The sequence below is a fragment of the Limulus polyphemus genome, unplaced genomic scaffold, assembly GCF_000517525.1.
Source record: "Limulus polyphemus unplaced genomic scaffold, Limulus_polyphemus-2.1.2 Scaffold1454, whole genome shotgun sequence".
Classification (NCBI taxonomy): domain Eukaryota; kingdom Metazoa; phylum Arthropoda; class Merostomata; order Xiphosura; family Limulidae; genus Limulus; species Limulus polyphemus.
The window spans coordinates 32,534-44,723 of record NW_013667064.1 but is presented as its reverse complement, the minus strand read 5'-3'; the positions used below and the strand labels follow the sequence as shown (position 1 = coordinate 44,723).

Here is a 12,190-nt window from a genome sequence, read left to right as displayed (position 1 = left end):
AGTCGCGCCTGGCTAATAATACAGAAGTTACAATAATGTGGCTCACGTGCTCACATGTTACCGTATCCAATAACATAAAACTGACCTTTGGTCTGTACAAAGTAACTTGTCTTGGCTGTTTTAGTAGACTAGTATTTTGTAAAATACAGCCACATTTCAATTATTATACATTACATATGTATATACATTATTGCTATTTTGAAATAAGTTCTTAAAGTTATTTTTCCAAAACATAGAACAGTAAATAAAGAAGTAAAGCAAACAATTATCTCTTCAAGTAATGACCTTTGTACTCGATTGCTGCTATGCAGTGCTATTCTTATTGCTTGTCAAATATTTTTGCTACTGCTTCTTCTATTCAGCAAATAGTTGGGTCGCACAGCTAAGTTTGTCTTCATATAGGTGCCTCTAATTGTACAAATATCTGCTAAACTGAAACTTTGTGGAACTTATCAGTCACACCATGATCAAAAATACACCTGGATTTTCTGCTTGCAAGCACCTATATATTTCTAACCATACTAAGCACAATATTTTGGATGGCTTTCCCACCCAAATCAATCTCCCTGTATCTTCAATGTTCAAAATGTTAGCCTACTTGACATTACACCTAGATAGCCAGTAGCATACTTTATCTGTCAATGACACTGGGGTTTCCATATGACTTGTATTTTCGTTTTTATCCGTTCCTTAAGACCCTAGTATATTTTCAATCAAAATACATGCATAGAAACAAAACATAATAACTAAAAATCTTATTTTTTTATGTTTTTAGTGTGCTTGTACAAGCAATGTTAGCAGTGATACAACATAGAACAAAAGCACTGATTTTCAATCTAAAAATTTATTTATGCTCAAAAAGCATGTTATAATATATCCTTATTCTTTACTGGGAAAAAAAATGTGTAAAAGGGTATTAATCACAAAACTAGGTGTCTTATTAGTAAGTGTTTTCAAAGACCAACACCACTTTAAAACTTAATAGAAAAATATGAATAATTAAGCTTGGAAATTTATTTCCACTGTTTGAGGCCCACAGTGAATCTCCATATCAGGTGTCAAATGAAAAACCCAATAAAATTTTTTATTAAGTCAGTTCTATATGTTTTAATTTGATTAAACAATAGTCTGTTGCTTATTGTATTACCATATAATTATCTGTGATACCTAAAACACCATTCTAATTTACACACAAATACACTAGTATACTACTACATGTTGCATCACACCATGAATATTATTAGAGTTTTGACTTTTTTGCAAGTTATTGTAAAAGTACCAAATTTTATATATGTACATATATTTTATGAAAAAATATACAAATTCCAAAAATAGAACAACTTGTTTTACTATTATTTTTTGACACCAAATCCACAATGTCATCAAGTTTGTGGTTTGTCTTGGTTACAGGATTTTCAAGTTAGGCCCCACATTTACAAGTTAGATTAGTCAAATTGCTATAAAATTTAAAAAACCCAATGACAGCCTGGTCTATAGACTTATGATCATGCAATAAGTATAAATTTGTTTGCATATGATTAGATATTTTAAGTACTTCTAGGAAATGTATACAGTGCTAGCAGATATATTAAACTGGGAAATGAGAAGTAATTCCAAACTAATATAATGCTAATATTCTGAGAACATGGATCTTTCTTTTTAAGACTTAACATATATTAAACTTGTGTTTTAACAGCTAAAGATATTGTAAAAGTTTATGATTAAAATCTTTGTGCTTGGTTAGACTACACTTACACTAGAAAGAAAGAGTTAAACAGTGCACACAAAATAACTTTATAGCTTCATATATCTTAGCAATAAGGTGGCACATATCAACGAATAAAATAACAAAACATGAGAAAAAAAATTAAGAGTTACTTGATTCATTTATGACATTTGATGCATACGAAATATTTAAATTATTCTGACTTCCATGCCTTCTAATGTATATACACACACACACACACACACAGATATATATTGCAATACTGTTATCGGTCCTGGTAGTCAACTTATTGTTATAATGAATAATGTCAGTGGTAATAACACCCAAATGCATTGGTGATAACCCATCTATCAGATAATATCCAAACACTGATGTCAATCTAGTCAGCCGTCATGGGGGGAAAAAAATCAATCAAATAAAGGTATGAAGCTGTGTGCTTACACTCACAATGTCTCAGCTTCTAGTGCCTTTTACTGTCTATAGCCAGTTGTGGAAAGGCAGTTACCCTTAAATTTCTTAAAGTAGAAATGAACTGAAATATAGCCACCCTAATATTTCTACTAATTAAACTCCCAACCTTCACCCTTACAAAAAAAAAGATATTAAATAGAACTATAAAATATTGAATAGAACTAAATAGAACTATACACCTTAAAAGTTCTAGCTCCAAACCTTCTGAAGATTTATTCAAGTATAACACAGGAACGCCAAGACAAGTCAAACTACTTTAAATTAGTCTTTTTGTCCCAGTTATACTGAATAAAATTACTAGGAAAATTATTATTAGCTACTTATAAGCTAACATAACTAACTCCCTCTATATTTTATTTATATGATATTTTCCTTAATCGATAGTTTAGTTTCTAAAATATTTTTGTATTTATTAAAAAATAAAGTAATGTATTTCTTTAATTGCCTGTCTCTATAGCTGTTATCTTTCAATTTATTTTTTAATAATAAAACATTATCCATAAACAAATTATAGTTATTACAAACTAATAAGAACCGTTTTAGTTGAGATATAATAATACCTTTTAATAAGAATCCAACAAACAGATGAACACTTTTTTTAAATATATTTTTACCAAGACTCTCAAAATTACTAGTCCACCACTGAGCCATTATTAGAAATTCGTTTATTTCACTACCCATGCTTCATGGTTAAATAATTTTTCATTCTCACCACTGAAACAGTCAAGTCTTGATGCAATGGAACACTTGTTGGCCAGATAACGTGAAATTCGACCTTTATTTTTTGTCCCAGCTCGACCAATATATGTAGAATGAAAAATAAGGCCATATTTTGGGGTATTCCCTCTACTCTTCAGAGCTCTGAAATTAAAGAAACTTGTAAGTAAGCCATTTTCAATGCTTAATATATCTACTTCTATTACAGTTGCTATTCATACCTTTTCACTTGTTAAGCAATATGGGATGAAACTATATATTACAAATAGTTTTTTACAATCATTATAGTAAAATAAGTGTTCTTCATTTATCAAAATATTATCTTTTAATATTAAATATTTACAAAGCTATTTTTTCTACACTAAAACATAAAATTGGCAGCATCTCACCTAAACAGTGCTTTCTCTGCACCCAGAATCTGAACAGTTGAAGCTGGATATTTAGCAAGATTAGTTAAGCTTCCAGCATGAGATATCAGGCGAGCTCCAACCTATTAATAAAATTTACACTTTGTATTGTACTGGTTTAACACACACACACACATACATCACAAATAGATTGAATAGTTCTATTAATTTATGTAAATTCAAAATCTAAGTCTTGATAGTTAATAAAAATACAAAATGTGGATGAATCCTCAGTGGAAGTCTTCCATGAAGTGCATTTGCAGTATTTAAAGATGTCAAATACATCTTTACAAGCAAGAATACAGCTTGGTCTTGTATATTACTTTTAACTGTGAATAAATAGTTTTTATGACTAGATAGTATTGTTATTTTTTTTAAAAAGAGCACATTTATGACATATGAAATAAATGGTCAGATCAGAACTCTAAGGTTCAGATATATCCATCCCTAATTTTGGGCTACGGGTCAGAGAGAAGGCAACCAGTCAGCAGCACCCACCACTTAAAGGACTTTGAACCAAATAATTGGATTAACTGTAGTTATAACATACCCACAACTGAAAGTATGAAGTATTTTCATTAGCAGTACTGGTTAGTATGTGAACTGTACTTTTGTTTTGTACACGAAAGTCTAAAATCACAAAAACTGAGGGTGATTGAAATCTTTCGGTCTTGACTAAAACCACATGTAAAAAAAAAATGGTTTAATAATTAATAAGATTAATGAGAATAATTTTTATTATTTATATCAGTGAATACATGTTTTTTTGTTGTTTTCTTTTACTGTTTTCACTTAATTTTGTGCCCAATATCTTTAAAAGGTAACTTTTGATAAGCTACAGTATTATTAATGAAATATCCTCTAGTGTGTAACATCAGTTTTACAAATTTTTTTAATAATGACAAGAAACGTAAATATTATTGAATAGGATACAACATATATAATACTAAAAAAAAAATTACTAATCAAATGCCACAAGGAATTTAAAGAATCTCCCGCTAGTTAACATTTCTTATGGATATAATAATTTATATAGATTATGGATATTACTGGTTGTAATACTAATCTAAATCCAAAAAAATGATCTCTATTATTATTTCTATTTCACAATTCTAACATTTTTTATTATAAAATAGAGTATTCAACACAAAAGTTTACTTCAAATTTTATTTTTGAATACTCACCCCTTTTTATGGTTTAAATCTTAGCTTCTAATGGTCATCCAAACAGTTTCAAGTAACCATTTATGCACACTAGACAATGTTTCAATGAGATATTATTGTTCTGCAACCTGTTTTTTGGAATGCTTTATCAGTAAAATATATTTGCATGTTACTCATGAAAACTTACCCATTGAAGGTTATAGAATTTGAACCAAAAGCATGTAAACTAAGAAAATAACATGAAAAGTTCACTGAAATATTTATTTAATAATTGTATGTCATACTATGAGTGAAGTCAAATGTTTTTATTTTTAAAAAATGTTTCTCAGGAAATTGCAGGGAACTTGTAGATTATGGGGTGTACTTGTATAGAAAAAAGAAATACAGAGTAGAGGACAGAATTTAGTGAATTTTATACATACATATTCTTAAAAAACTGTAATGATTAGTAAACAGAGTACACATATAGTTGGATTATATTATGTAAGAAAGAATGGTAGAGCATGGTTATTCTGCATCACATGATCTCAGAGAATAATTGTATGAGTAGTTATGAAAGTAAGAGCAAAAAAAATGTGTGTATATATACGTGTGTGTGAGAGAGAGAGAGAGAAGGCTTTGAATAAAGCAACTGTTATATATGTGTGTGTGTTTTTTAGTAATTATGTTTTTAACAGTATTAAATAAGTTTTATTAATATGGGGAAAATTTTTGTTTCATACAGTTGTGCAAAGCTATACAAGTTCTATTTGCACTAGCTGTCCCTAATTTCAAATTGATAGACTAGGGGGTAGGGGTAACTAGTCAATTGTACCTAGCACCAACTCTTGGGCTACTCTATCACTCTTATTATTCACACCTATAGCTCCAAAGTGCAGAGTGCAATTGTTTCATCTTGTAGCAACAAGAAAAGAGCTATGGACACTCAGATACATAGTCTGGTATACTAACCACTAAGCCACAGCCAGGCCACATGAAAAAAAAAAACAGGTTGCATATCTCTGTTTACATAACTCTTCCTTTAATCAAATTCATGGTATTGTTTCTCTGTTCTGTTATTATATTCTAAAATAAATAATCCTACACTGATAAGCAGTAACTTTCTAATAAAAAAATGTAGCCAAGCAAAACACTTTACTACAAGACAACCCCCCTCATGGCACTAAAATAGTTGTATGGTACATAAGCTTTGAGTTTTCTCCCACCAAACAAACTTACCTAAAATTTAAAAATGACTCGAATAATATTTCATTTAGTAGCAAAATAATTTTTTTTTTTATGGAAAACAGTTTGTTTGTTTTAGATCAAAGCCACATTGGTCTACTTGCTTTGTCCACTGCAAAAAAATCAAACTACAGATTTTAGCATCGTAAATCCATAAACTTACTGCTGTCTCATCAGGAGATCCTTATTGTGAAAAGGAAATCACATTTTACATCTTGTTGCATTAATATAAAATTTCTCTTACATTAATTACAAGACAAAATTAGACATGAAACTTACACTCTCTCCTATCAATGCTGCTAGATTAGGAGCTGTATTACTCATCTTTGATTTGAGGTACTCCATCAACTGCTTTCGATATTCTGCCAAAGCAATTACTCTAGAAGCAAAGGTTTCAATGTTTATCAGGTCTAACGGAGAGATATCCATTCCTATAAAGCACAGGAGAAATGTTAGAACTTTATTGCAACTCCAAGACAGTTACAAATAATATATAATATACACACACACACATATGTATGTATGTATATACAGAAAGGATCAAAATTTCACTTTTCATGTAACAACACATCCCAAATGATCATATTTTCTGTGAGATAAATGGCTTAAGAGCATAAAACTTAAAAATAAACAAAATCATAGATTTATTACATAGTTCACCCACCCACCCCTATTAGAGTGGTAACTTTCTCTATTTCCTCTGCAACGAAAGTCTCGTGTTCATGTTTCTTGTGAACAGCATTCTGCATGGTTGATGCAGTCACTGTCTCTGTAAAATTGCCACTCTTGCTCAGTCTCAGCTTGATGATGAGCAGCTTGTCTTTTTTGTTAGCTATCAAGACGTGTTTCCCTTTCTTGTGGAGTCTCACTCTGTTGACTTTGTTGTAAATATTTTGCTGCTTGTGATTAGTAATCAGAGTTGTTTTTTCTTTTTCTCGACATTTTACTCTAAGGTGTATAATCAGTGTCAGAAATGTTTATCGTACGTAACTCCCCTCCCAAAATAAAGTGAATAAAAACCAATTTTGTTTTGCAGAATTTTACAGGCTCAACTTGTCTATTATATAAAAAAGTTAGTACTGTTTGTCAGTAGACATGTCAGTATTTGATGGATTTTTATTCCAACACCAAAATGGCAGCACATTTCTATAAAATACACATACATTTTTCTGATGTCATTTCCACTTAAATCAGATCAAAAATCCGGTCCATCTTCTTGGGAAAAATTAGATCACATAATTTTCAGTATCAATAAAAATGTGATACTAAACCTGAGTACACTGATACCATACCTTTATAGGCCTACTATTATAGGTGCTGAAAGGTGAAAACAAACAGACACAAACTTAACTTTATATATTAGATAATTACAACATGCAAATACAGTAATATATCATGCAGAAAAATAAGAAAGCTTCAAAATATTACAGTTTTAGCCCTATTTACAATCCTAATAGACTTTAGCTTTAGGATCCACCCATTATTCATAGGTAGTGTAAACAATATTGAAATCAATACAGTTTTTTAAATAAACAAAGAATTAGTGGTATTATTCATGTATTTTAATTCTTCACAGGCTCCAATTTCAATCATTTTTTCAAATATATGAATATTTTTAGTGAAGAAATAGCAAATGTTCATTAACATTTCCCTTAACGATTAAGCTGCATAGACGTAGAAGAATATGTTTAGAATATAAGTTAAAAGTCTGCTTCGTGACAGGGGATAAAGCATCACTCTGTGCTGAAACATTTTAATATACAAATGTTCTTGTGTAAGGATTAAACCTTCTGGACCAGAGGAGTGTCAATGATATCCCTTGATTTTTGGTTCTCACAATGTAAGTACTCAAGCAAACTGCACGATATTAACCTCAAACTCACTAAATATAATCAAGTTTTAACTTTAAAAATTTAATATAATTTGTTTTCATTTACAGAATTGAGGAAAAAAATTGTAAGTTTCACAACTTCTTCATTTATTAATAACCATGGTTTTGCCAGTAAAGGCCTCATCAGGTACCCCATTTGCTATATTTTACATCATGAAATGTCCAAACGTTTATTGTGAGATTGTTTTACAAAAAGTGTCAAAATATTTCCTTTCATCTTATAATTTCTTTCTCTCAGAAAATTCCATTCTAGATATCCAGACAGTTTCAATATGAACATTTATTTTAATACTTTATTGTTGAGTGGAGTACTCTATTCCAGAAATCATCCTAGTAAGTCCCCTCTCAAAACATCAGTGCCTTCCTAAAGTAAAAATCAAAGACTCAATAAAATACTCTAAATAAGGCCTAATAAGGGAACTATACAAAGAAAAAATAACCTCCTTTGACTTACATTCAGTATACTTGTATATACCACCCAAACTCCTATTTCTTTTCTCACTCTAGCAACACACTGTCAGAAAGACTTAAGCTACTGATTGACCAAAACAAAGATATCCTTTTCTTTCATAACACTATTTAATTTATTTCCATCAAGGTGATCATTACAGCATAAATTAAAGTGGTTCCTCATGCACTGCCTTGCACTTAACATAATTAAATATCATCTGCCATTTATTTGTCCAGTTTGCCAATTATTCCAAACCTCTTTGTAGAACACCAGCATCCTCCCCTCAGCCATCTACATACAAAACTTTAATACCATCAGTATACTTGACTAATGCCTTATCAATATCGTATATGTATATCAAAAACAGTAAAGGTCTCAGCACAAAGCCCCAAGGTACCCCACTTGCAACTTCAATACAGTTTCACTGATCTACATTTATTACAACCCTTTCCTCTAACCTACCATTAATCCACTGAGCTATCACCTATCCCAGAGATAATTTTCTTTACTAGTCTTTTATGTTGCACTTTGCCAAAAATCTTTAGAACACCTAGGTATACCAACTCCACACTTTTACCCTCATCAAAATAAACAGTGATATTTTTGGAAGATGCCAAAAAACTTCTAAAGAAAACCAATAAATATGTTGTTTGCATAAGTGACTTCTTGGAGTTGCACAGAAATAAGTTTGAAATTACACTAAATAAATGTACAAAATGATATCAATTATAAGATATTCTTTCAATTAAAAATTGTTGAAATAGCATTAACACTATCATTTGTATGTAAATTTTGTAATTTCATATGAATGTGTGAACTTGATAAATGCTCTGCAATCCTATACAAGGATTAACTTTTTTAATGATACTATGTAATGATTTACTTATGATACATTACATTTAACAGAAATAATATGACCACATTTTGTATATAGTAGGGTTACCAGACATTTTATTTTTATTTTTTTTTGTTAGCTTTAAATTAAAGCTTAAACTTCATATTCAAAAAACATTTTTTCCTTGCTCACTTTAAAATCATCAATACTAAATACTGTAAGCTTTCTCCCAGTTTTTGAAATGCTTTTCAGGTAAAGAATAAACAATCTAACCAAAAAATTGTCCATATTAACATTTTGTCAGGTGAAAGCTCTCTGTTGACAAAGATTTATATCTTTCATAAACTTAAAACAAAATTTTTTAGAACCTACCCATTGATGACCTTGCAGCATCTATTATAGCTTGAGTCTTTGTACTATCCATGACAATTTCTTCCAAAGGCTCAAAGTGCTCCTCATTTAGGTCTTTTCTGTTCTTGATGAATTTAATAATACGAGCATACATGTAGTTGTCTGGCACAATCTTATAAAGTTCTGGAAAGTGGTATGAGTACCATTCCCTGTATTTAACATGAACAAAAAAAAGGGCATCAATAAAAACAAAGAATTCTAAAAACAATGCTTTCAAAACTATATAAATGATCATAAAAATCGTGTTATCTGATACAATGTAATAGCTAATACAGATCTGTATAATTTTACTTGTAAAAGGCAGAAATCACCCACACTTCTGTAACAGCATTTCTAAACAAATATTTTCATTTACAAAAATATAAAAATTGATTCAACTAAGATAGCTTTTATACACTTTCTTCTGCTAAACATTGATTTTTAGTTTTGCCATAGGTACACAGCTTGCTTTCATTGAAATTTAATATTAGTATTATACATTATTATACATTCATAAAAAATACCCTACTGCAAACAGTGTTCAAATGTTTTTTAAGACAGTGATTATATGCTTTTTCATAAGTTGCTTCAATTTTCTATAAAATCTGCTTTTTGAACAGTAATCATTTTAAATTACAAAACATTAGTTGTTGTCACACAATTCTCTAACTTTGTGTAAAATATTATTACATAAAAAAAAAAATACAAAACCATATCAAGTGAAAGATGGTAAGCTAATCACAATTATGAAGCAAATGTTTTGTCTAAATCTCATGTAATACTAAATGAATTTTATTTATATACAGAAGTTTATTATTTACACAATGGTAGTGAAATATGTCATAGTATTTAATGTTTCACTTATTCAAAACCATAAAATACACAAGTTTACCTTACTACATGAAAGATGGTAAGCAAATATGTTGCAAATATTATCTAAATGGAATATTCCTTTAAAACAGTAGTTTTATTGTTTAACTGAGAGCTGTGAAATAAGCTAAGTCAACAGACTATGACAGACAGTAATAGTAGGATATCCTAGCTTCCCTCTTTCACTGCTCCTACATAACAGCTTTATGTGTATACAGTTATAATATAGATATGAAGAAACTACACACACAGAAGCACATTTTGAGCCAGTTTTCAGACCAAAATTGTTACATGCAGTAGCATGTAAGCACTCAGTAGTCTATTTCACTTGAACTTATTTAACTGCTGATCATGAAGCAGCTGGGAACCAGTTTCAGAGAAATGTTATGTGTAGGTGTAAATAATCTTTGTAAAATATTTTTTCACAAAATTTTTTGCTCTCTCTCAACAAAAATTTAAATGTGGGGAGGTATTTTAGATGTAAGTACCTGTTTAAAAATGATCTTATTCTAAACATTTTAAATTAAGATCAAGCTGAGTTATCTCTGAAATACTGAAAACCAGAATACCCACATAGTAAAGAAAATGAGTATTGATGAACTTAATAAGAAACGAGCATGAAACATAAAATTACAAGCTACAATGCAGAAAGATAATCTAGTCTAAGAAATATTTAGCCAAGTACAGTTACAGTAGCATCCAGAACAACAACAACAAAAAAACTCGCAGAAATGGAGTCAAGGAATAATAAGAGGAGTTAACCATCCTTACAAAAATATTGGATCTAAAGAACACTCTGAAAGAAAGTATTGCTCTCAATGGGGTACCTCTGTGTCCAGGATGCCCTTCAATTCAGGCAAAGGGATCAGTTCTGTGGGCTGTAATTGTGTACTGAACCTGTGAAGCCTACAATGGGAGACTGGAATACTATGTCCTGCTCCTGTATAGAAAGGTTCTTAGGGGAGCAGCCCAGACACATATTATGAAAGGAAATGCTTCAGAGGCAAAAGCGCCTCTCGTCCATGCCAAATATGGCCTGGGAATCGCACAAATTAGTGGTTGCTCCAGGTGAACCAAAAAAGACCCAAGCAGTCCCTGAATATGGGCTCAAAAGTGTAAGGAAAATGCAATGTGAATATCAAAACACACAAAAAAAGTCAAAACACAGCTAATTACCATTTTGGTTGGATATGAGACATATAATGATAATGGTAGATCCATTTCTGATATCACTAATATCATGCAAGGATATTCACACAGAGATGGAAAGGTAACTGCCAGGGTGTCAGCTACCAGATGGCATCATCTTTCCACTTTCACAGGGCAATACTCTCTCGCAGATCCTCAGCATCTTGGGTGTAATGTTTGTGTAAGACTAATCCAGAAGTATACATGACTTGAGAGTCCCAACTTTTTTCTTTTTTAATAATACACACACAAACACATATATTTCTCACCCTAAGACTCCCCCTACATTTGTGAGAAAAGATGTTGGGAGATAAAGAAATACTTGGGTTGCCTAAAACATTTACAAATATTAATCTCCTTGGCATTTTCATAATTGTGAATTTTTTGCACCAAAGGTATCATTTTCTTTTACAAAATTTTCTGTTCCCTTATTAGGAAATTAAATTTACTATTCACATATATATTAACAAAAAAGATATTAACCACTCCAATTTTTCTTGCATTCATTGCAGGGGTAGATACAAGGAGGTCAGCCTCCCCCTTTTTTGGGGAAAAACTTTTTCTAAAAAAATTTGGAAATTTTAATGAAAAATGGTAAAACTGACCTACAAAACCCACCTACAAACCCTTTCTAGCCAGAACCTCTCCTCCTACTTTTCTAAAACTCCTGTATTCATATCCTGCATGTGCACTGTACTACTTATATGTAAAAAAATAAAATGGATTTACATAAACTGCAATAACCGGCAATTCTTTGTTACGATAGTCCTTGAAGCAGGAAAATAATTTAGTATAAATTCATGCAAAAGAAAAACCTTCATATTTATTTCATTGTAATCTGGCTTCAGTGATTAGAA

At 30.7% G+C, this 12,190-nt stretch overlaps 1 protein-coding gene across 1 annotated transcript in view; it reads right to left on the bottom strand.

The window, feature by feature from the left end:
• LOC106463656 (nucleolar protein 56-like) overlaps positions 1 to 12,190 on the bottom strand; it is a 51,338-nt gene that overhangs the window by 8,601 nt on the left and 30,547 nt on the right. Inside the window, exons 5-8 of the mRNA XM_013923707.2 lie at positions 9,258 to 9,445; positions 5,988 to 6,139; positions 3,304 to 3,404; positions 2,910 to 3,058 (exon numbers count right to left, since the gene is read on the bottom strand). Coding sequence (XP_013779161.1) covers positions 2,910 to 3,058; positions 3,304 to 3,404; positions 5,988 to 6,139; positions 9,258 to 9,445 — 590 coding nt within the window. The remainder of the gene's footprint in view (positions 1 to 2,909; positions 3,059 to 3,303; positions 3,405 to 5,987; positions 6,140 to 9,257; positions 9,446 to 12,190) is intronic.